The following is a 27860-nucleotide window of genomic DNA, read 5'->3' as shown; positions in this document are numbered from 1 at the left end:
CCCTGAGTGTCAGTGAGCACGGTCATACCGTAGTAGAAGTATATGAGTAACGACGATGGCGGACGCACCGACAGCCTCACAGTGTGAGCAGGCTCCTCGCGGGAGGCCCCATGTGCGCGGGATAGATATCATGAGAGACCCAAACCTCAACAAGGCAAGTACGGACAAAAGTTTCCTTTGCAGATAAGATAAAATAATACCGCGTTATAACGGTTACAGGTCTGTCACCTTGGGAGATTATCGTTCGATTGTTTAGTGTGCGTCAAGTAGAATGTACAACTGGCATGTCAGTGTCAGTGTGGGCGAGAGCGGTTTAAGCGTAGTCATTCAGTATGTCACATTACACAGATATTGACAAGTTAGATTTGACACAGAACGTATGCACACGTCACAGTTAAACCGACTGCTGCCGTTTCATCGAATTACAGTCTATGATATTTAATGAACGTATTGTTTATCAGTTAATACAGGGGACGAAACCTTAAAACTTAGTGCAGCGCATTACATTCTCAGTAATATTTTCATGTTAATTTTTACTTTTTCGACGGATTGTTTATGTAAGCTTACGAGAATAAGTTTTTGTGGTGTGATATTCGGCTTGGGCTGGCGGTAGTATGTTACAGAATGCATAATGCAATGGGAACATAAGAATAGCATGCTCTCATTTACTGATGGACTTTCATCTACGTGATGTATTTGCTTAAAGATAATGCTTATAAGCCCACTCCATCGGAGATTTACGAATTCCGGGTAAACCTATGTGATATTGCGGTTGTTCTAATTGTGTGTTCTAACGTCAATGTATGTGTGGGTATATATAGGGTAAGTTCAAGGACACACGATATCTACTATTCATCATAGTGGCTTTACACCCACACCCCTCCAGCATATATCTGTTGAAACAGATGAAATGACACAGCGCTTTCCAACGCCGAGGATCGCATTCTCACTATGTACACTTACTCAAGGGCGCCAGGCCGTCGTGAGTCAGCAGTTTAACAGACAGCCTACACACAATGAAGCCAGGTATTATGGTTTAATATCAAACATGGCATTGAGACTCTACTGGCTTGTAAATGGGAAGCTCTCTCGTATACATATTGTATGCCCGAACAACGCCCATTATTTGTTTAAAAGAAACATACAATGGATATATACGCTTGGTGCATCCACATAAGATGCCAATGGCCACACACCTCTACCCTAAAATCATTTACAACCGGAGATTGAAATTAGCTCATATCATGGCACCTTGTCCGTCGTCCGTGTCACAGTTTCTGAATCCCCAAGGTCAATGAGCATGAAGCGTGGGACATATCATTCCCCAAATTCTCACAGAATGTTGATCCGATTTCAAACATGGCGATCATGGCAGCCTTTGACATACAGTAATTGTGTGGTATGTCGAACAGGATATACCATGTTATTTATTTTTTCAGTATCCATACATTACCGGTGTATGAAGGTGTCTTGGTGTGACACCATGGTTTTCAGTATCCATACATTACTGGTGTATGCAGGTGTCTTGGTGTGACACCACGGATTTCAGTATACATACATTACCGGTTTATGAAGGTGTCTTGGTGTGACACCACGGTTTTCAGTATCCATACATTACCGGTGTATGAAGGTGTCTTGGTGTGACACCATGGTTTTCAGTATCCATACATTACCAGTGTATGAAGGTGTCTTCGTGTGACAACACGGTTTTCAGTATCCATACATTACCGGTGTATGAAGGTGTCTTGGTGTGACACCACGGTTTTCAGTATCCATACATTACTGGTGTATGCAGGTGTCTTGGTGTGACACCATGGTTTTCAGTATCCATACATTACCGGTGTATGAAGGTGTCTTGGTGTGACACCACGGTTTCCAGTATCCATACATTACCGGTGTATGAAGGTGTCTTTGTGTGACACCATGGTTTTCAGTATCCATAGATTACTGGTGTATGCAGGTGTCTTGGTGTGACACCACAGATTTCAGTATCCATACATTACCGGTGTATGAAGGTGTCTTGGTGTGACACCACGGTTTTCAGTATCCATACATTACCGGTGTATGCAGGTGTCTTGGTGTGACACAACGGTGTTCAGTATCCATAGATTACTGGTCTATGAAGGTGTCTTGGTGTGACACCACAGATTTCAGTATCCATACATTACCGGTGTATGAAGGTGTCTTGGTGTGACACCATTGCTTTCAATATCCATACATTACTGGTGTATGCAGGTGTCTTGGCGTGACACAATGGTTTTCAGTATCCATACATAACCGTGTATGAAGGTGTCTTGGTGTGACACAACGGTTTTCAGTATCCATACATTACCGGTGTATGAAGGTGTCTTGGCGTGACACCACGGTTTTCAGTATCCATACATTACCGGTGTATGCAGGTGACTTGGTGTGACACCACGGTTTTCAGTATCCATACATTACCGATGTATGCAGGTGTCTTGGTGTGATACCATGGTTTTCAGTATCCATACATTACCGGTGTATGAAGGTGTCTTCGTGTGACACCACGGTTTTCAGTATTCATACATTACCGGTGTATGCAGGTGTCTTGGTGTGACACCACGGTTTTCAGTATCCATACATTACCGGTGTATGAAGGTGTCTTGGCGTGACACAACGGTTTTCAGTATCCATACATTACTGGTGTATGCAGGTGACTTGGTGTGATACCATTGTTTTCAGTATCCATACATTACCGGTGTATGCAGGTGTCTTGGTGTGATACCACGGTTTTCAGTATCCATACATTACCAGTGTATGAAGGTGTCTTCGTGTGACAACACGGTTTTCAGTATCCATACATTACCGGTGTATGCAGGTGTCTTGGTGTGACACAACGGTTTCAGTATCCATACATTACCGGTGTATGCAGGTGTCTTGGTGTGACACAACGGTTTCAGTATCCATACATTACCGGTGTATGCGGTTTTCAGTATCCATACATTACCGGTGTATGCAGGTGTCTTGGTGTGACACCACTGTTTTCAGTATCCATACATTACCAGTGTATGCAGGTGTCTTGGTGTGACACCATGGTATTCAGTATCCATACATTACCGGTGTATGCAGGTGTCTTGGTGTGACACCACGGTTTTCAGTATCCATACATAACCGATGCATGCGGTTTTCAGTATTCATACATTACTGGTGTATGCAGGTGACTTGGTGTGATACCATTGTTTTCAGTATCCATACATTACCGGTGTATGCAGGTGTCTTGGTGTGATACCACGGTTTTCAGTATCCATACATTACCAGTGTATGAAGGTGTCTTTGTGTGACAACACGGTTTTCAGTATCCATACATTACCGGTGTATGCAGGTGTCTTGCCGTGACACAACGGTTTTCAGTATCCATACATTACTGGTGTATGCAGGTGTCTTGGTGTGATACCATTGTTTTCAGTATCCATACATTACCGGTGTATGCAGGTGTCTTGGTGTGATACCACGGTTTTCAGTATCCATACATTACCAGTGTATGAAGGTGTCTTTGTGTGACAACACGGTTTTCAGTATCCATACATTACCGGTGTATGCAGGTGTCTTGGTGTGACACAACGGTTTCAGTATCCCTACATTACCGGTGTATGCAGGTGTCTTGGTGTGACACAACGGTGTTCAGTATCCATAGATTACTGGTGTATGCAGGTGTCTTGGTGTGACACAACGGTTTCAGTATCCCTACATTACCGGTGTATGCAGGTGTCTTGGTGTGACACAACAGTGTTCAGTATCCATAGATTACCGGTGTATGCAGGTGTCTTGGTGTGATACCATGGTTTTCAGTATCCATACATTACCGTGCATGCAGGTGTCTTGGTGTGACACAACGGTGTTCAGTATCCATACATTACTGGTGTATGCAGGTGTCTTGGTGTGACACCACGGTTTTCAGTATCCATACATTACCGGTGTATGCAGTTTCAGTATCCATACATTACTGGAGTATGCAGGTGTCTTGGTGTGACACCACGCTTTTATGTATCCATACATTACCGGTGTATGCAGTTTCAGTATCCATACATTACTGGAGTATGCAGGTGTCTTGGTGTGACACCACGCTTTTATGTATCCATACATTACCGGTGTATGCAGTTTCAGTATCCATACATTACCGGTGTATGCAGTTTCAGTATCCATACATTACTGGAGTATGCAGGTGTCTTGGTGTGACACCACGCTTTTATGTATCCATACATTACCGGTGTATGCAGTTTCAATATCCATACATTGCTGGAGTATGCAGGTGTCTTGGTGTGACACCACGCTTTTATGTATCCATACATTACCGGTGTATGCAGTTTCAGTATCCATACATTACTGGAGTATGCAGGTGTCTTGGTGTGACACCACGCTTTTATGTATCCATACATTACCGGTGTATGCAGTTTCAGTATCCATACATTACTGGAGTATGCAGGTGTCTTGGTGTGACACCACGCTTTTATGTATCCATACATTACCGGTGTATGCAGTTTCAGTATCCATACATTACTGGAGTATGCAGGTGTCTTGGTGTGACACCACGCTTTTATGTATCCATACATTACCGGTGTATGCAGTTTCAGTATCCATACATTACTGGAGTATGCAGGTGTCTTGGTGTGACACCACGCTTTTATGTATCCATACATTACCGGTGTATGCAGTTTCAGTATCCATACATTACTGGAGTATGCAGGTGTCTTGGTGTGACACCACGCTTTTATGTATCCATACATTACCGGTGTATGCAGTTTCAGTATCCATACATTACCGGTGTATGCAGTTTCAGTATCCATACATTACTGGAGTATGCAGGTGTCTTGGTGTGACACCACGCTTTTATGTATCCATACATTACTGGTGTATGCAGTTTCAGTATCCATACATTACTGGAGTATGTAGGTGTCTTGGTGTGACACCACGCTTTTATGTATCCATACATTACCGGTGTATGCAGTTTCAGTATCCATACATTACTGGAGTATGCAGGTGTCTTGGTGTGACACCACGCTTTTATGTATCCATACATTACCGGTGTATGCAGTTTCAGTATCCATACATTACCGGTGTATGCAGTTTCAGTATCCATACATTACTGGAGTATGCAGGTGTCTTGGTGTGACACCATGCTTTTATGTATCCATACATTACCGGTGTATGCAGTTTCAGTATCCATACATTACTGGAGTATGCAGGTGTCTTGGTGTGACACCACGCTTTTATGTATCCATACATTACCGGTGTATGCAGTTTCAGTATCCATACATTACTGGAGTATGCAGGTGTCTTGGTGTGACACCACGCTTTTATGTATCCATACATTACCGGTGTATGCAGTTTCAGTATCCATACATTACCGGTGTATGCAGTTTCAGTATCCATACATTACTGGAGTATGCAGGTGTCTTGGTGTGACACCACGCTTTTATGTATCCATACATTACCGGTGTATGCAGTTTCAATATCCATACATTACTGGAGTATGCAGGTGTCTTGGTGTGACACCACGCTTTTATGTATCCATACATTACCGGTGTATGCAGTTTCAGTATCCATACATTACTGGAGTATGCAGGTGTCTTGGTGTGACACCATGCTTTTATGTATCCATACATTACCGGTGTATGCAGTTTCAGTATCCATACATTACTGGAGTATGCAGGTGTCTTGGTGTGACACCACGCTTTTATGTATCCATACATTACCGGTGTATGCAGTTTCAGTATCCATACATTACTGGAGTATGCAGGTGTCTTGGTGTGACACCACGCTTTTATGTATCCATACATTACCGGTGTATGCAGTTTCAGTATCCATACATTACTGGAGTATGCAGGTGTCTTGGTGTGACACCACGCTTTTATGTATCCATACATTACCGGTGTATGCAGTTTCAGTATCCATACATTACTGGAGTATGCAGGTGTCTTGGTGTGACACCACGCTTTTATGTATCCATACATTACCGGTGTATGCAGTTTCAGTATCCATACATTACTGGAGTATGCAGGTGTCTTGGTGTGACACCACGCTTTTATGTATCCATACATTACCGGTGTATGCAGTTTCAGTATCCATACATTACTGGAGTATGCAGGTGTCTTGGTGTGACACCACGCTTTTATGTATCCATACATTACCGGTGTATGCAGTTTCAGTATCCATACATTACTGGAGTATGCAGGTGTCTTGGTGTGACACCACGCTTTTATGTATCCATACATTACCGGTGTATGCAGTTTCAGTATCCATACATTACTGGAGTATGCAGGTGTCTTGGTGTGACACCACGCTTTTATGTATCCATACATTACCAGTGTATGCAGTTTCAGTATCCATACATTACCGGTGTATGCAGTTTCAGTATCCATACATTACTGGAGTATGCAGGTGTCTTGGTGTGACACCACGCTTTTATGTATCCATACATTACCGGTGTATGCAGTTTCAGTATCCATACATTACTGGAGTATGCAGGTGTCTTGGTGTGACACCACGCTTTTATGTATCCATACATTACCGGTGTATGCAGTTTCAGTATCCATACATTACCGGTGTATGCAGTTTCAGTATCCATACATTACCGTGTTTGCAGGTGTCTTCGTGTGACACCACTAATTTTCAGCATCCATACATTACTGTGTATGCATATGCATTTTCACATGTATTTGAATATGTACAGTTCGGGTGATCTTTTATACCAATTCTATATAAATCATGATTCAGTTGGTTGTACATGTATCTCAGTTTTGTGTGTAAGATATTATATTTCCTACTTCCATATGCGAAGTACGCAGGTGACGTGGGGTGGTGCTTTTGTAAAGAATTTTTAAAACAAGAAATCGTAGAATTTCGATCTGATAACGGCGTAGAGTTCCACAATCGGATAGTCGATGGGTGATAGGATTCACACGAATGTCTTGTGAGAGGAACACATGTTTTCAGACTTTCTGAGACTGTATGAGTTTCTTGCAGCAACGTTTTTTTGGTAGAATATCTGTTAGATAGGAAGGGGCCATATTTTGATTTCTTTTGAAGAAAACACAAAGTTTAGGTTTCTTTCTACGCTCAACTAAGGGTTCCTAACCGGTAATATAATGAATGCATGGGGGCATATTTAGGTAAACCAGTTACAATGCGTGGAACTTCTAATTGTTCTAATTTTTCACTTTTTCCTTCGGTGCAACCATCCCATACCTCACAGGCGTATTCAAAGTGTTGTCTTATGAACATTATATATATATTGTTTATTTCTGTGAAGTAGATATTTGAGTTTTCTCATTGAGTAAATCATCTTGGAAGTTGTTTTTATTATGGTATCTATATGACAAGACCATTTTACACTGGCTTCAAGTATAACACAAAAGTGCTAATGACTGTTTACAGAGCTGATATCTCTTCCGTTGACATATAGTTGTAGACCACCAGCGAAACAGGTGTAGTTATGTTGGATCCCGTCTCGCGTGGAAATGAAAAAGCAGACACACTGGCGAAGCTAGCTCTAGAAAAAGCGGAGATACATCATATTCTATTCAGAAAGTAGAGATAAAAACAAAATCAAAGCCGATATAGCCCCAAAAAGCACAATGCGGACCAAACCATCTTCTTCATGAAAAGTCACTGGTCGGTTTCTTGTCGAACTAGCCTATAAAACCCCAAGCCTCCATGACAGGTCACAGATGGTGTGTCTTGTCGAATAAGTCTACATGATAGCTAACTGATGGGATATCTTGTCGAACTAGCCGATAAAATCCCAAGCCTACATGATAGGTCACAGACTGGGTGTCTTGTCGAATAAACCAACAAAACCCAAAGTCTACATGGTAGGTCACTGGTGCGGTTTATTGTCGAACTAGCCGAAAAAGCCCCAAGCCTACATGATAGGTCACAGACTGGGTGTCTTGTCGAATAAACCAACAAAACCCAAAGTCTACATGATAGGTCAATGGTGGGGTTTCTTGTGGAACTAGCCGAAAAAGCCCCAAGTTTACATGATAGGACACAGATAGGGTGTCATGTCGAATTAGTCTACATGATAGGTAACTGATGGGATATCTTGTGGAACTAGCCGATAAAATCCCAAGCCTACATGATAGGTCACAGACTGGGTGTCTTGTCGAAAAGCCTATAAAGTCCAATGTCTTCATGATAGGTCACAGATGGGGTGTCTTGTCGAAAAGCCTATAAAGTCCAATGTCTTCATGATAGGTCACAGATGGGGTGTCTTGTCGAAAAGCCTATAAAGTCCAATGTCTTCCTGATAGGTCACAGATGGGGTGTCTTGTCGAATAAACCAACAAAACCCAAAGTCTTCATGATAGGTCACTGGTGGGGTTTCTTGTGGAACTAGCCGAAAAAGCCCCATGTCTTCATGATAGGTCACTGATGGGGTTTCTTGACGAACTAGCCGACCAACCCCCATGTCTGTTGTCGACATTTGATGAAATGTCACACTTAAACTTTTTGCATGACCCCCATTGCATTGCATGCCTGTTGACGTGGTGGTTACAGAATGTAACATCTTATATTGCTATTTCTATCGATTTTGAATCCTCAAATTAAGCATGTGCTTAAATGCCAGTGATTCATTTGTCGACAATAATTAGATTGTTTCGAGGTATTGTGCCGGGAGATTCAATAGGACTCCAATCAGTGTCATAGCCACCGATGCTCGCGCCGAGATGTCGCTGTACTGAATATTTGAATGGCTGCATGTAATTTTATATCACTGTTGTTGACAATGATTTCAGCGATTATTTATTCTCATTAATACACATTAATTTTATATAATACTGTAGTCGGACATGATAAGTTACTCTAGTATCTGCGCTTCCAGCACTGGAAACATTCATCTACCTTGTCCACACAGACGCAAGGTAGGGTGTACCCATGTGATGTCTGGTCGCGAATGAAAGGATGGACAATTAGTTTGACGTGAGACAGTTATCGGAAGTGAGTCCATCCAGAGTAATCTCGCCATTGACAACCTGAACAACGACATAATAATACCTTCTTGGTCATTTGTTTACAAAAAAAGGGCAAGAAATCTTTGATGCGCAATTAGAGTTGAGAGCAGTATGATACAGGGAACAGTTGAATACTTGTTACTGTATCCTGCGCTGTAATAAACGCTCTATTGCTTCTAGCGCCCCTTTTATCCTCCATCACCCAACTATCCCGTGGCGTAGTAAAAGATTAGCCATGTCATCACAATGAAACGCGAGGTGTCCTTATCTTCATAAGTCTTCCAAATTCCAGTATAATGGAAGCTAGCTAATACTGGTTACATCGGCACGTAAACTCATCATCTTACGTGTTGCACATATAACTGAATGCCAGTGCTCGATGTGCTGATAAATTAAACTTTGAGGATGACACGGACTTTGAAATGGACCAAGCATGCCCCTGTCTCTTGTTTTGAGTGTATACTCTCACTCACTTATAGCTATAGCGGTGACCGTGTTATAAGGCCATGTATAACATATCATTCACTTACGGTAGATAAACATGCACAGGTGTTAATATTTTTCGATGCCCGGAAATTTCATTTCATAAGCCAATGACAAACTGTCCGTGCATTGACTACTCAGTAACGGCCGGACATCACGTCACTCCCAGATGCAATGATGCCGGAATATACACAGTAGGAATACCATCACATGTTTCCGTCATAACCAGGTAGCACAATGTACCCCAAAACAAAATAAATCGAATTATAGATAATAAATATCAATCAAAGTTAATGTTTAAGTCATGTGGTATCCATTTAGCCAAGACGGCTAGGATCTTTTTCAAATTTGGGATTGGATGTATAAAGTGTATTTATAGAAAAAGTGTTCATACGCAGTTTAAAGTGTGGAAGATTTCCTCGATCTAATCCTGTGTACCAACGTTTTTGTATCAATCAGACACTCTCATTCATATTACAATACTCAGTATTAAGTTTTTCTCTCTCATTGTAGGGGTTGGCGTTCAGCCTACGGGAGCGCCAGGTACTTGGTCTGCACGGTCTGTTGCCCCCGGCGCTGCTGGACCAGGACCACCAGGTGTTCCAGGTGATGCAGAACTTCTACAGGTGGAACGACGACCTTGACAGGTACATCTACGTGATGGCGCTCCAGGACAGGAACGAGAAGCTCTTCTACAAGGTTGTCACCCAGTATGTGGAGCTGATGATGCCCGTCATCTACACGCCAACGGTCGGACTCGCCTGTCAGAAATACGGCATGATCTTCAGGAAACCGAGGTATGTCACTTGGGTCTCGTCTGTCGTAGTTTGAGATGCTGTATAAACATATCTTTGCGATAATGTAATCGTAACTCCCATACCTTAACATAGACTTCCGACAGTCGTTGCGCTGAAGGTTGTTTTGAACAACGGCTCCCATGTCTGTCATATACATACGCACTCACACCGACTGTCTGTCAAGTCTGTCAGAGATGACCTGATCGTCAGACAACCAGGTCTGCTATATATACATACGCACTCACGCCGACTGTCTGTCAAGTCTGTCAGAGATGGCCTGATCGTCAGACAACCAGGTCTGCTATACATACATACGCACTCACACCGACTGTCTGTCAAGTCTGGCAGAGATGGCCTGATCGTCAGACAACCAGGTCTGCTATATATACATACGCGCTCACACCGACTGTCTGTCAAGTCTGTCAGAGATGGCCTGATCGTCAGACAACCAGGTCTGCTATATATACATACGCACTCACACCGACTGTCTGTCAAGTCTGGCAGAGATGGCCTGATTGTCAGACAACCAGGTCTTCTATATATACATACGCACTCACACCGACTGTCTGTCAAGTCTGTCAGAGATGGCCTGATCGTCAGACAACCAGGTCTGCTATATATACATACGCGCTCACACCGACTGTCTGTCAAGTCTGTCAGAGATGGCCTGATCGTCAGACAACCAGGTCTGCTATACATACATACGCATTCACACCGACTGTCTGCCAAGTCTGGCAGAGATGGCCTGATCGTCAGACAACCAGGTCTGCTATATATACATACGCACTCACGCCGACTGTCTGCCAAGTCTGGCAGAGATGGCCTGATCGTCAGACAACCGGGTCTGCTATATATACATACGCGCTCAGACCGACTGTCTGCCAAGTCTGGCAGAGATGGCCTGATCGTCAGACAACCAGGTCTGCTATATATTCATACGCGCTCACACCGACTGTCTGTCAAGTCTGTCAGAGATGGCCTGATCGTCAGACAACCAGGTCTGCTATACATACATACGCACTCACGCCGACTGTCTGTCAAGTCTGGCAGAGATGGCCTGATTGTCAGACAACCAGGTCTTCTATATATACATACGCACTCACACCGACTGTCTGTCAAGTCTGGCAGAGATGGCCTGATCGTCAGACAACCAGGTCTGCTATATATTCATACGCGCTCACACCGACTGTCTGTCAAGTCTGTCAGAGATGGCCTGATCGTCAGACAACCAGGTCTGCTATACATACATACGCACTCACGCCGACTGTCTGCCAAGTCTGTCAGAGATGGCCTGATCGTCAGACAACCGGGTCTGCTTTATATACATACGCGCTCAGACCGACTGTCTGCCAAGTCTGGCAGAGATGGCCTGATCGTCAGACAACCAGGTCTGCTATATATTCATACGCACTCACACCGACTGTCTGCCATGATTGTACACATCATGCCACCTGTCCTTAGACAAATCGTTGGGGTTAATTTAATCCGACCATGTTGGATACTGCTGTGGCATGAAGTGTTTACTTATGGGATTATTAACCTTGTTCCTCCCCTTGTAACCCGACCTTTGGTTCAATCTTGATGCGCTCTGGTCGTGAATGTCGCCTGTCTAGGATAGGGCTCGTGATTTTATATGTAATCGATATGGTAGGGTTACGAGTAATATTAATGAATTGAGACGGATTCGGTTACTGATTGTAAGTCCTTGCAGAGTTTTCCTGTTTTCATAACCGCTGGCGATACGAAAAAGACCAGGACAATAATTGCCAGTGGGAGATGTCCTATTGTGGGTATTTCTATCACATCGTCGCTTTCCCCAGGATAATGTGTGCATGGCATAGAATAATATACTATTGTACCAACTGCATAATGCAGTATGATATAATTCAACGTTATCTAGCTCTATTCTATGTGGATACCGTGTGCCTTTATCTGACATTGCACTGCCTCTGTTTTTCTAGAGGTTAGAGGGTCTGTGGAAGGTCGGAGGTTCGACCCCTGGCCACGTCAAATCAAAAGACGTTTAGAGCGGACAGCCCTGTATCATTTCGACGAAATCATGAAATACCTCCTCTGCTTTCCCCTCATGACTACAAAGACATGTAAAAATATACACTGGTTGCAACAAACATTTGACTGTAACCTCATTTAACTTCATAGTCATCCAGTGGTATATAGTACGTTGTGAGCAATATATGTCTGCTACCTAGTTCCCTCCCCTGACGGCAACACACACGCATCTCCTCATGGTGTGCATGTAGTTGGACTAAAGTCTCATGTTGGCCGAGACACAGCGATACATACACATTGATGAAGAGATGGGATTCGGATAAAGTCATGGCTACAATAAAGAACATCAATCTTAACATATATGTAGGTTATCTAAGGACAATACTACAAGCTGTTGCGGTTTGCATCAATGGGGTTATTTATTGTTGAAAACAATAAGCATCACCATAACTGAATTACTTTAACAAAGACTTCAAAATATAAAATTCAATGTGGTTGTCGGCAGTGGATCTTGAGATTAAAAGTGAAAGACGGAACTGTGTACTGTGGGAGGTGCTAGGTTCCCACTCCATGACCTGTTTGATGCTCCACGGGGATATTGCAGCATGACAGCAGGAAGCAGATGGTTCCGGTGATGGTTCTCTGTCTTCCTTGTACACCGAGAACCAGCTCGGCAAGTGTGCACAGCTCCCGTCACAGATATTCTGTACCTGACCTCACTACGCCAACTAGCTGTAATCAGGTCGAAAATAGAACGTGCAAATACTCTCTTTATAGTCAGATCGATAATGGCACCAAATTGGCACTCTGAATATGAAAGAACTATAACGTATGATTTATGAATGTAATTGGATGAACAACATGTGTAATATTGCATAGTCTTTGGTGACCACCGGCGATGAATACTGTTGGTGGTCAGTAGATTTCATCTTCTGGACAAGTCTCTTGAGACTTTACTTTATTCTTACACTTACTTATTCCCCCACTTACATGTACAGGTGATAAGATGTCGATATTTCGCTTTCCTTGTAACCACATAGGGTAACTGTAATGGACGTGTCTGCATACTGACGTACGTGACTGAATGGTAACTTACATACCCATGTACAACCCCTGCAGTAACCCTGCAACAAAACCCTTGTTTCATGATTGATGCATGCATTGGTATATGCCACAAAGGAATCGTCTTTTCCCACAGGGGTTTGTTCATCACCATCCATGACCGCGGGCACGTCAGCGACATACTGTACAACTGGCCAGTGGATGACGTGAAGGTAAGTATGTAGCTATGCTGAGTGTATAGGAAAACGCTTATCACAACCACACCGATTTCTTGCAGGAAAAATATCACCGACAAAGCTGTATTGTGTAAAACGTCATATAGTGTGAGGTAATCTTGAACGCGACGTTAAACGCCATTTCACACTGTCCATTAAATATTCAAGGGCAGAGCCCAAGTGAAGTGAGAGACCTAGCACCTCAGATAATTCTCTCCGCAGTGGCAGTCATCGAGGCGCTAATAAAATACTCTTTTCTTCCAAATGCAGGCCATTGTTGTCACTGACGGAGAACGAATTTTGGGTCTTGGTGACTTAGGGGCGTATGGAATGGGCATACCCGTGGGTAAGCTGTCCCTATACACCGCCCTCGCGGGTGTCAAACCTCACCAGTGTCTCCCCATCACGCTCGACGTCGGAACTGATAACCAGGTACCGTATTTTGGCTTCTGTCAAAAGATAGTGAGTATGGTTTTAATCCGCTTTATCAGCAGTATGTCAGGGCGGCCTTCACACATTTGACCCGTGTCGGGAATCAAACTTCGGAATTAAGAGCGAATGCTTTAACCACTAGGCTGCCCAACCGCAGGAGATGAGGTGGGTTAGTTCCTCGTGGAACAGTTGATTTCATTGGCGTTAGATCTAACTTGGCCAGCTCCTGCAGCCATTTCTGTGAGATGTAGAAATATGCAAAATAGACAAGAATGTTTTCAGGAATAATCTGCTCCATTACGTTCTGCTCCAACACTTTGTGAACACTTTGTGAACACTTTGTGAAACTATACAAAAATTAAGGTGCTTAAGGACAAACATGCTCCTGAAATTATTTAGACAATACCCCCAGAGACCTGATTCAATCCGGATATTCACTCCAGGAGTCAGCTCGGCCAAAATACCGAAAAGAAAAGCTGAAAGGAGGTAGGAAAGCATCTAGAAATTCACAGGAAACTGTATAGTTCTGCAAGGAATAGGGTTACCTAAGTTATCAAGTACAAAACGCCAAAGCCAGAGAACCACTTGTCTCAATTATACGCTGAAACAGACGCAGTAAATGTAAAAACATTAATACCAAAAGTAATGACGCTTCTTCAAACCAAAATGTTCTCTACAGACTCTTGGTCACCTTGATGGGTAAAAGCGCAGAAAAATCCCTTCCGTAAAGTGGAGACATTCATTATATTGCTCAATCCTTTCCAAGTATGTTGGCACCAAGTTAATGCGGGAGCAACTGAAGTATACAACCAACTGTCACAGTGATATATCTCTTAAGCCATTCCAGAATGAAAACTCACTACATTTGAACCATCCACAGGAGAATAGGTCATGTTATTTCTCAGAAGAACTAAACCAATATCTGAATGAGAACATTGGCATACTGCTCCCAGCTGTAACCAGACACACGTTTGACGTCAGGCATTATACCATCCGATATGTTAAAAGCTTTGGTTAAGCCACTTCTTAAAAGTAAGGATTGGACCAGATAACCTGAAACATTATGGACTGGTTTCAAACCTGTTATTAATGTCGAAGCTTATTGAAAAAGCAGTTTCTAGGCGCTAATCAAAACACATTTCAGACCACAAACTACACGAACGTTTTCAGTCAGTCTTTACCACACGTTGGCATGGAAACTGCTCTTGTAAGATTTTTGGATGATCGTAGACGTGGGATAGATGCTGGAAATATGGCTCTGCTGGCGAGAACGAGGCCGGCGTACGACGACTTGGTGGATCTATCTGACAGATTTCAGACAGTCTACATTGCTGGTCTATCAGCAGCTGAGTACCGCAAGGGTCTGTACTAGGACCACTCCTTTTCACGTTGTATAATAAACTTCTGGGAGAAAATAGATGAGCATCACAATCTTCATCATCATGTTTATACTGATGATTCTAAACCGGTATCAATATTCAAACCCAGTCCTTCAGCAGCTACAGAAGCGGTCACACAGTCATCAGAGTGTTTTGAAGACATTGAACATTGGATGGCATTCGGTATTCTCAAAGTCAGTGGTGATAAGACGGAGTCCATTCTCGTGGAAAAACCGGGCTAGAACCCATTAGAGTATTAGGTGCTACACCAGTCAAACTCACCAGCACTGTTAAAGATCTCGGCGTTATTCTCGAATATGTACCTCAGAAAGGTTTGCTTCTTGCACATATTAGAACTCTTCCCACAAAAAAACTAGTTATATTCTTTGTTCTGAGTTGACTATTGCAATGTTCAACTGACCGGTGCTCCTAAAGTGCCGACTTAAGAAATTACAAATGCCAGGATTGTATCACTATGCCCTTAACACAGATGCCAGGATTGTACCACTATGCCCTAAATACAGATGCCAGGATTGTATCACTATGCCCTTAACACAGATGCCAGGGTTGAATCACTATGCCCTAAACACGGATGCCAGGAATGTACCACTATGCCCTAAACACGGATGCCAGGAATGTATCACTATGCCCTAAACACGGATGCCAGGAATGTACCACTATGTCCTAAACACAGATGCCAGGATTGTACCACTATGCCCTAAATACAGATGCCAGGAATGTATCACTATGCCCTTAACACAGATGCCAGGGTTGAATCACTATGCCCTAAACACGGATGCCAGGAATGTACCACTATGCCCTAAACACGGATGCCAGGAATGTACCACTATGCCCTAAACACGGATGCCAGGATTGTACCACTATGCCCTAAACACGGATGCCAGGAATGTACCACTATGTCCTAAACACAGATGCCAGGAATGTACCACTATGCCCTAAACACAGATGCCAGGGTTGTATCACTATGCCCTAAACACGGATGCCAGGATTGTATCACTATGCCCTAAACACAGATGCCAGGAATGTACCACTATGCCCTAAACACGGATGCCAGGGTTGTATCACTATGCCCTAAACACAGATGCCAGGAATGTATCACTATGCCCTAAACACAGATTCCAGGAATGTACCACTATGCCCTAAACACGGATGCCAGGATTGTACCACTATGCCCTAAACACGGATGCCAGGGTTGTATCACTATGCCCTAAACACAGATGCCAGGAATGTACCACTATGCCCTAAACACAGATGCCAGGAATGTACCACTATGCCCTAAACACAGATGCCAGGGTTGTATCACTATGCCCTAAACACAGATGCCAGGAATGTATCACTATGCCCTAAACACAGATGCCAGGAATGTACCACTATGCCCTAAACACGGATGCCAGGATTGTACCACTATGCCCTAAACACGGATGCCAGGGTTGTATCACTATGCCCTAAACACAGATGCCAGGAATGTACCACTATGCCCTAAACACAGATGCCAGGAATGTACCACTATGCCCTAAACACAGATGCCAGGGTTGTATCACTATGCCCTAAACACAGATGCCAGGAATGTATCACTATGCCCTAAACACAGATGCCAGGAATGTACCACTATGCCCTAAACACGGATGCCAGGGTTGTATCACTATGCCCTAAACACGGATGCCAGGAATGTACCACTATGCCCTAAACACAGATGCCAGGAATGTACCACTATGCCCTAAACACGGATGCCAGGAATGTGCCACTATGCCCTAAACACAGATGCCAGGGTTGAATCACTATGCCCTAAACACGGATGCCAGGAATGTGCCACTATGCCCTAAACACAGATGCCAGGAATGTACCACTATGCCCTAAACACAGATGCCAGGGTTGAATCACTATGCCCTAAACACGGATGCCAGGAATGTGCCACTATGCCCTTATCACAAATGCCAGGATTGTATCACTATGCCCTAAACACAGATGCAAGGATTGTACCACTATGCCCTAAACACAGATTCCAGGATTGTATCACTATGCCCTAAACACAGATGCAAGGATTGTACCACTATGCCCTAAACACAGATGCCAGGATTGTATCACTATGCCCTAAACACAGATGCCAGGAATGTATCACTATGCCCTTAACACAGATGCCAGGAATGTATCACTATGCCCTAAACACAGATGCCAGGAATGTATCACTATGCCTAAACACAGATGCCAGGAATGTATCACTATGTCCTAAACACAGATGCCAGGATTGTATCACTATGCCCTAAACACAGATGCCAGGAATGTATCACTATGTCCTAAACACAGATGCCAGGATTGTATCACTATGCCCTAAACACAGATGCCAGGAATGTATCACTATGCCCAAAACAAAGATGCAAGGATTGTATCACTATGCCCTAAACACGGATGCCAGGGTTGTATCACTATGCCCTAAACACAGATGCCATGGTTGTATCACTATGCCCTAAATACAGATGCCAGGAATGTATAGCTATGCCCTACACAAAGATGCCAGGATTGTATCACTATGCCCTAAACACAGATGCCAGGGTTGTATCACTATGCCCTAAACACGGATGCCAGGAATGTACCACTATGCCCTAAACACAGATGCCAGGATTGCCTGGCTATGGACTGAACACAGTTACCAGTCATCATCATCATCATCATCATCATCATCATCAATAATGTAAACAGTTGACCATACACAATATTGCCTTAACACTTATCATTCTGTTTCAAAACTCCAGACCCTTCTAACGGATCCGCTATACATCGGCCTGAAACAGAAGCGAGAACGAGGTCCGGCGTACGACGACTTGGTGGATGAGTTCATGGAAGCGGTGGTCGAAAGGTACTTAAACATTCCCATCAATGTAGCTGCAGGTCAGAGTAACACAGCTACCCTGGTGTGAGAACATAGCCAGGATGAACTGGTGTGACATCATAGCCGGGCTACACCAGTGTGACAACTGCTTCTGGTTGGATTGGTGTGAGAACTGCTTCCGGCTGTATTGGTGTGAAAACCCAAATCTGGATTGATCAATGTCCACGTTACTAATTCGTATCTCGCATCATCACTGGGTGCGAATCTCAATCATCCATATTTGAAATATGATTACGCATGTCAACATAAACTACATACATAAGACATGTTTATGTTTAGGTACGGCAAGAACTGCCTAATTCAGTTCGAAGACTTCGGCAATGCCAACGCCTTCCGACTCCTTGACAAGTACAGAGGGTCCTACTGTTCCTTTAACGACGACATTCAAGGTAACCCATTTCTACAAACAGTGACATTCACTCTATACAGAACATGTGCCATGTTTATCTTCAAGGGATTAAAGCTAAATTTGAACTCATTCATGTGTGAAAAATGTATTCTAGAAATATATTATGCACGAATTGACCTTTTGAGATCTTAATCCTCTTTATGCAGCGTTTGTGGTTCAGGGCTGGGATGAAATGTGTGTTTTAGACTGGGAGAGTGTAAACGTAATGAAAAACGAGTCAGTTCCTCCTAGGGCGAGGTGTGGATTGCCTAATCACTTGTTAAGCACCATGACAACACCACATGCCTATATTCCGGTATATCATGTGTACAACACATGACACTTTAATAAAATTGTTAATTACTATTCTTATCTCATAAGTCATGTAACTAGGTAACATGGTGATCAGATGATACCCGTCCCTTTTGATAAGGCATCTACCCGCTTCGTCTAAATTATTTTTTAAAATAAGGTAAACAACAACATCATCAACAACAACAACAACAACAACAACAATAATAATTATTTTCTGTCCCCTTTGACACTAATGTGATTGTCAAGATACAGGAAAAACAAATATGCGGACCTCACTTTCGAAATGTCACGCTTGTACCAAGTTGTTCGACTCCCCATTGTTCTCAGTGCCTTAGGTGTGGCACCTCCCAATCTGTTGACTGACATTGGGAGAGTAACCGGGTTTGCTACCAAGAATACAGCCCTTCTGACAATCTGGATAATGCAGAAGGCTGCAATGTTGGGGAGTCTTCACATTCTCCGAAAAGTTCTGGGTGGGTTTGACTAGGCAGCGCTTCCTGGGAGAAGTCCCATTCGCTGTCTGGGCTGCGCGTAGAAGGGGCAAGGGCCCTGAGCTGATGATGAACCTAACCAGCCTGACTGCCAGGATCACCCAAACCCTCTTTGCTGCATTTATTTTATTTTAATCTGTACATAATGATAATGCTGAGTGAAAAGAGGCACATTTCGAACAAAGTCACGTGCCCAAGGAGACAGCACTTGTGTTGCATGTCATGTGTGGGACCAAAGCCCTTGAAACTCTCAGGACCCAGGTAATTAGACAACCCAGGAACAGTCAGGAACAGGAACAGTTCTTAATTGAAAAATGAACCCGTAGTTAAAACGTATCCCTTTACTAAGTATTTGAATATATTATCTGCTATTAATCTCTATATTGTCAAACTATGTTAATTTACTTACATTTCATAACTGAAAAAATACTTTAATTAATCTTATCCCATTACTAAGTATAAAGTTGGCTGTACATTGACAGATTCTATGGATGAACTGGTACTCACCAAATACCATCTTGTTAATATTGGAATGTATAGTTTGAATATAAGCATTTTGTATTCATGTTAAGAATGCTTGGTGTAGCCTACGGTATAGCCCCTTGCTTCAGCACGTTGACACGTGTGTTCCAGGCACGGCAGCCGTGGCAGTCGCGGGCATCCTGGCCAGTGTCAAGATAACAGGAAAAGCACTGGTTGACCAGAAGTTCGTCTTCCAAGGAGCAGGGGAGGTGATAAAACATTGATTCGAGATAAGCATATTTAGACTGATATTCATATGTTCTTACCTACACGAAATGACAGTTCAATATGAATATATAGCTATACCTAAATTGTGATTTGCCTTTGCAGGCATCCATAGGGATCGCCATGCTGTTGGTGAAGGCGCTTCAAAAGCAAGGTCTGTCGCATGACGAGGCTGTGTCGAAGATCTGTATGGTCGATTCCAGGGGACTTATTACAAAGGTAGGTAGACTCTTTCACATAGGCAACTATCGTCCTTGGCTAATGTCTGCACATCGATAGGAGTTGTGTTACTCAACGCCATAAACATGTTTAATTTTTGTATTTCATAGAACCGCCCAAAAGGAGGTGTGACAGCTCACAAGGCTCACTTCGCTCAAGTGCGAGACCCTATCGACACCCTAGAAGAAGTGGTCGCCATTGTAAAGCCAACATGTATAATAGGTAAGGACAGCTCTCCCTGGAGGCCGTCATGTAAAATAGTTAAAAAAAAGGTGAAAGGTTCTCGGATGGTAAGGGTTTCACGTCACATGTAGTATCAAAGGGCTTTGAATTTACCAGGCGCAGCTGCAGTCCCTGGCGCCTTCAGTGAGCAGATTCTCAAAGCCATGGCGGACTTCAACGATCGTCCCATCGTATTCGCACTCAGTAACCCAACAAGCAAAGCTGAGTGCACAGCAGAACAGGCATACACATTTACTAATGTACGTATAACTAATACAATTTTCATAACTTGTGTATTTACATCTTTTTCTCCTTAAACATTGTTGTTACATTTACCGTTTCATAATACGTTGCCAATGAAACATCACGATTAGTCGGGCAGACTAGGAGGAACGTTTCCTTAGATTTTAAGAAGCAAATGGAATATTTTCAAACTTAATGCATGTTTATGTTAAGATGACATGGTAAACTGTATGGTCAAGATAAAAAAGTGCTTACTTTGCTCGAAAATTGTAACTTTCCATTGAAGTAACTGTACACTGTATTCATGGATCATCTGAGGAAGACTCCAATGTTGGGACCAGTAACGTGACGTAGACTTTCAGTTGAATGATGGAGTGTATTTATTTAACACCATATTGGGTGACCGATGTTATTAACGTTGCAATGTAGTACACCTAACGTTAATGTTTTAAGTTTTAAGGTACCAAACGTTCAATCATAATATGTAGGAAACTTTAAATTGTCACTAAATGATACCAGTAAGATGAGTAATATTTTGTTAGCTGTTCAAACTTTAAAAATTAAGTAGTAAAGCAAAGAAATACTTCTTTTTAATTTAACTTTGATTTTATAGGGCCTACGTTGCTTACGTAATGACTGATATTTCGCACTTAGTATGATATTAAGAAACCTGTGAAAGAAATGGTGTTAGGGTGTCCAGAAGTACACCATCAACGAAGATCGGCACATTGCTGCAGTTGAGGCAGCTGAAATTAACTGCCATTTGCCTATGTAACATGATAAGATAGAGTTTGTTGTATGCAACCCAAGGTTTTGTCTCAATAATGTGACCTTTCTTCAACAAAAAGAGCAAACCATCCCACGGAACTTTTCCTCAACAGATCCTTGTGTCGCTGACTTTAACATGTTCAATAAAACTCACCTATCCCTGACACACACACCCCATCCCATCCCACCCCTAGCCCCTCCCCCACTGCTATACATGCATCCCATGTCAGTCACACTGATTTTGTGTGCCAGGGCCGAGCAGTGTTTGCCAGTGGGAGTCCATTCAAGGCCGTGACAGTTGGCGGCCAGACCTTCCAGCCGGGGCAGGGCAACAACGCCTACATCTTCCCCGGGGTGGGGCTAGCAGCCATCGTATGTGACATAAGGAACATCACCGAGGAAATCTTCCTACACGCCGCCGAGGTCAGTAACATCCACAGAGATCGCCACACAAAATCATGTCGGGACACAATCTTAGGTAGATACCCACGACAGGACTGTTGCTATACCCACAATGGTATTACACAGGACTGCTGCTATACCCTTAATGGTATTACACAGGACTGTTGCTACATCCACAATGGTATTACACAGGACTGTTGCTACATCAACAATGGTATTACACAGGACTGCTGCTACTTCCACAATGGTATTACACAGGACTGCTGCTACTTCCACAATGGTATTACACAGGACTGCTGCTACATCCACAATGGTATTACACAGGACTGCTGCTACACCCACAATGGTATTACACAGGACTGCTGCTACACCCACAATGGTATTACACAGGACTGCTGCTACACCCACAAAGGTATTACACAGGACTGCTGCTACACCCACAATGGTATTACACAGGACTGCTGCTACACCCACAATGGTATTACACAGGACTGCTGCTACATCCACAATGGTATTACACAGGACTGCTGCTACACCCGTAATGGTATTACACACAAGTTATAGTTACACACATAATGGTATTACACAGGACTGCTGCTACACCCACAATGGTATTACACAGGACTGCTGCTACACCCACAATGGTATTACACAGGACTGCTGCTACACCCACAATGGTATTACACAGGACTGCTGCTACACCCACAATGGTATTACACAGGACTGCTGCTACATCCACAATGGTATTACACAGGACTGCTGCTACACCCGTAATGGTATTACACACAAGTTATAGCCACCCATACAATGGTATTACACACAACTGTAGCTGCACCCACAATGGTATTACACAGGACTGCTGCTACACCAATAATGGTATTACACACAAGTTATAGTTACACCCACAATAGTATTACACAGGACTGCTGCTATACCCACAATGGTATTACACACAACTGCTGCTACATCCACAATGGTATTACACAGGACTGCTGCTACACCCACAATGGTATTACACACAACTGCTGCTACACCCACAATGGTATTACACAGGACTGCTGCTACACCCACAATAGTATTACACAGGACTGCTGCTACACCCAAAATAGTATTACACAGGACTGCTGCTACACCCAAAATGGTATTACACAGGACTGCTGCTAAACCCACAATGGTATTACACAGGACTGCTGCTAAACCCACAATGGTATTACACAGGACTGCTGCTACACCCATAATGGTATTACACAGGATTTCTGCTACATCCACAATGGTATTACACAGGAGTGCTGCTACACCCACAATGGTATTACACAGGATTTCTGCTACATCCACAATGGTATTACACATAACTGCTGCTACACCGACAATGGTATTACACAGGACTGCTGCTACACCAATAATGGTATTACACAGGACTGCTGCTACACACACATTGGTATTACACAGGACTGCTGCTACACCCACAATGGTATTACACACAACTGCTGCTACATCCACAATGGTATTACACACAACTGCTGCTACACCCACAATGGTATTACACACAACTGCTGCTACACCAATAATGGTATTACACACAAGTTATAGCTACACACATAATGGTATTACACACAACTGCTGCTACACCCACAATGATATTACACAGGACTGTTGCTACACCCACAATGGTATTACACACAACTGCTGCTACATCCACAATGGTATTACACAGGACTGCTGCTACACCAATAATGGTATTACACACAACTGTAGCTGCACCCACAATGGTATTACACAGGACTGCTGCTACACCAATAATGGTATTACACACAAGTTATAGCTACACCCATAATGGTATTACACACAACTGTTGCTACACCCATAATGGTATTACACACAACTGCTGCTACACCCACAATGGTATTACACAGGACTGCTGCTAAACCCATAATGGTATTACACACAACTGCTGCTACACCGACAATGGTATTACACAGGGCTGTTGCTACACCCATAATGGTATTACACACAACTGCTGCTACACCCATAATGGTATTACACACAAGTTATAGCGACACACACAATGGTATTACACACAACTGCTGCTACACCCACAATGGTATTACACAGGACTGTTGCTACACGCACAATGGTATTACACAGGACTGTTGCTACACCCATAATGGTATTACACACAAGTTATAGCTACACACATAATGGTATTACACACAACTGCTGCTATACCCACAATGGTATTACACACAACTGTTGCTACATCCACAATGGTATTACACACAACTGCTGCTACACCCACAATGGTATTACACAGGACTGCTGCTACACCAATAATGGTATTACACACAAGTTATAGTTACACCCACAATAGTATTACACAGGACTGGTGCTATACCACCAAATGGTATTACACACAACTGCTGCTACACACACAATGGTATTACACAGGATTTCTGCTACATCCACAATGGTATTACACACAACTGCTGCTACACACACAATGGTATTACACAGGACTGCTGCTACACCCACAATGGTATTACACAGGACTGCTGCTACACCCGTAATGGTATTTCACACAACTGCTGATACACACACAATGGTATTACACACAAGTTATAGCTACACACACAATGGTATTACACACAACTGCTGCTACACCCACAATGGTATTACACAGGACTGCTGCTAAACCCATAATGGTATTACACACAACTGCTGCTACACCGACAATGATATTACACAGGACTGCTGCCAAACCCATAATGGTATTACACACAACTGCTGCTACACCCACAATGGTATTACACACAACTGCTGCTACACACACAATGGTATTACACAGGACTGCTGCTAAACCCATAATGGTATTACACACAACTGCTGCTACACCCACAATGGTATTACACAGGACTGCTGCTAAACCCATAATGGTATTACACACAACTGCTGCTACACCCACAATGGTATTACACACAACTGCTGCTACACACACAATGGTATTACACAGGACTGCTGCTACACCCACAATGGTATTACACAGGACTGCTGCTACACCCACAATGGTATTACACAGGACTGCTGCTATACCCACAATGGTATTACACAGGACTGCTGCTACACCCGTAATGGTATTACACACAACTGCTGATACACACACAATGGTATTACACACAAGTTATAGCTACACACACAATGGTATTACACACAACTGCTGCTACACCCACAATGGTATTACACAGGACTGCTGCTACACCCACAATGGTATTACACACAAGTTATAGCTACACACAACTGTTGCTGCACTCACAATGGTATTACACAGGACAGCTGCTACACACACAATGGTATTACACACAAGTTATAGCTACACACACGATGGTATTACACAGGACTGCTGCTACACCCACAATGGTATTACACACAAGTCATAGCTACACACAACTGTTGCTGCTCTCACAATGGTATTACACAGGACAGCTGCTACACACACAATGGTATTACACTCAAGTTATAGCTACACATGCGATGGTATTACACAGGACTGCTGCTACACCCACAATGGTATTACACACAGGTTATAGCTACACCCACGATGGTATTACACAGGACTGTTACTGCACACACAATGACAATACTCCTCTGATGTAACAGTGTTTTAGTACAGTGTTTTGTCGATACACTCACAGTGGTATAAACGTTAGTGATGCTACACTTACAGCGGTTGTCTGAACTGGTAACCAAGGAGCACCTGTCGGAGGGCCGCGTGTATCCCCCTCTCTCCGCCATCAGGGAGGTATCCACCAGCATCGCCGTTGCCGTCAGTGAGTTTGCCTACAAGGCCGGTCTCGCCTTACTGCAGCCTGAGCCCAAGGACAAGAGGGCAGCCATCACAGAGAGGCAGTACTGCACAGAGTATGCCGACTTCGTGCCCCCAGTGTGGGACTGGCCGGCTGGCCAGTCCTAGTAGAGCTACAGAACATTACTGTATTGATGCAAAAAATGGGTATGAAGCATTCCTTTATCGAGACGTTCTAAAGCTGGGGTGTAACGTTTAACTTGTAAGGGGCCAGAAACATTGTCACGATGGCACCTACATAAAGTCACGCATTTCTATGCTTAACCCAAAAGTATAACAATATGCCATGGGGAAACATAAGGGTCTGACGTGTATGTAAGTTTAGGTTCGACATGCACATACATAGACATGTCCCTTGTATAAAGAAGGAGGCAATTTCTCAATATTTCAAAACTGGAATTTTGATTGTTTCTAATGTAAACTATTACTTGTAAACTAAATATGAATAGATGTTGTCTTTGGTTTGTGTATTGTGAATTGTTCGGTCATTCCATGTCAATGTTTATCTGACGATATATCTCTTGAATGCGTTATTGCTTGTTATTTAATGAACATGTTTTACACGTTGCAGTTTGTTTTGTTTCAATGGCTAAAACATGCAATGAAATGACAAGAAAAACAATTCTACACAGGGTTGTTGATCTGTTGTATTTGAGTGTGGTGGTTGTGGAGGGGGGGGGGGGGGGGAGGGGGAGGGCTGAAGGGGAGGATCGGATGAAGTGGGGGTTTACTGTTCTGTCGTAGGAGTGGAAGGTGAATTGTAATTTGGACTCGTGACTTCAATTCGATAGCGGAGAAGGTGAACTGTAGTATTACGGTGTGTGTGTGCGTGTGCGTGCGTGTGTGCGTGCGTGCGTGCGTGCGTGCGTGCGTATTTGTGTTTAACTTAAAGAGAAGGGAAGGTGAACTGTTGTTAGGGAATTGTTTTGCTTTTGCATCATGGGCGAATAATGTATTTTACCTTGGTCGCTACGTGAAGTGCCAGTAGGAAATGCAAAGATAGGTCATGCTTGTATAGAAACATTCCGACAGGTGGATGGTTAAATTGTCTTTCATCTACTTGGTGTGTTTTCAAAATGAACATTCCTAATGTTTTTTTTCTACAAACAAATATGTATAGTTACGATTGTAGCACTTGCTAGCACACGGCACACCTAGCGTGGCTGTGATACTAGGTGATCAAGAAGCACGTCCGAGATCTCGGAAACCCGGTTACATGGAGGGTCACCGCCAGGTGACAGGCTCCCACATTTGTCACAGAAGGTCATGGGAACTGTTCAGTGTGTTCAATACATATTAACCGCCTGGACAAGAGCCCATCCATCTTTGAAGAAAGTTAAAGGGGAAATATCTGAATAAGTCGCGTGAGGCTATGTAATGGCATGTTTGTTCGGTTTACATTTTTGTCGTCGCCTGTACCATCTCCCTACAAGCCAGTGGACCAGTGAAGTTATACGTGGCCCACAATCATGTATAGCTCGGTAATTTTTTCTGTAAATTAACTGAAATTTAAAATGTGAGGATTGAGTAATGAGAATAAGTACACGGTCCTAGTTTGCTATCTTGATCTTCGATTGACTTGCAGACTGACCATGCTTTTATTTTCTCTGCAAACAAATCTGTAAAGATCTCCTCTGTAACTACTTGGTCGAGTGAGCATATGTTGTTGTCGTCCATCATAAAACATATCAATGTGTTCAAACGGTTACGTAATATGGCCTTAACCTGCCATTACTCAACCATTTTCCTTCAAAATTATGTCTTTTACATATGTCGTTTGTAATGGGGCTAGCTGTGTTTGATTTGACATAAGCGCTTTGACCATACTCTTAAAGCAAAATGCATCCTTGCGAAACTCCGTCTCCTCAGAAACCACTGGGCCATTACAGCTCAAACTTTACATACTTGTTCCAATCAATGATGACACTCGAATTTGTCCTCCACGGTG

At 43.2% G+C, this 27860-nt stretch overlaps 1 protein-coding gene across 1 annotated transcript; it reads left to right on the top strand.

The window, feature by feature from the left end:
• On the top strand, nt 1–26570 carry LOC139473729 (NADP-dependent malic enzyme-like). The gene is made up of 12 exons (XM_071256451.1): nt 1–154; nt 9972–10255; nt 13464–13539; nt 13813–13974; nt 18125–18228; nt 18541–18650; nt 20089–20186; nt 20308–20421; nt 20532–20643; nt 20761–20903; nt 21907–22077; nt 25775–26570. Exons 1-12 carry the CDS (start codon nt 56–58, stop codon nt 26018–26020), a joined length of 1719 nt encoding a protein of 572 aa, XP_071112552.1. The 5' UTR covers nt 1–55; the 3' UTR covers nt 26021–26570.
• The last annotated feature ends 1290 nt before the right edge of the window (nt 26571–27860 follow it).

The sequence above is a fragment of the Haliotis cracherodii genome, unplaced genomic scaffold (genome assembly GCF_022045235.1).
Source record: "Haliotis cracherodii isolate W230 unplaced genomic scaffold, xgHalCrac1.p SCAF_3, whole genome shotgun sequence".
In the NCBI taxonomy this organism is placed as follows: Eukaryota; Metazoa; Mollusca; class Gastropoda; order Lepetellida; family Haliotidae; genus Haliotis; species Haliotis cracherodii.
This window is presented reverse-complemented; position numbering and strand designations above follow the sequence as displayed.

Excerpts from the sequence above, each read along its gene's own strand:
- LOC139473729 (XM_071256451.1), top strand. The coding sequence starts at position 56 with ATGGCGGACGCACCGACAGCCTCACAGTGTGAGCAGGCTCCTCGCGGG. Across the intron at positions 13,540-13,812 it reads GGCCAGTGGATGACGTGAAG|GCCATTGTTGTCACTGACGG; the intron begins GTAAGTATGTAG and ends TTCCAAATGCAG. Across the intron at positions 20,422-20,531 it reads CCAGGGGACTTATTACAAAG|AACCGCCCAAAAGGAGGTGT; the intron begins GTAGGTAGACTC and ends TGTATTTCATAG.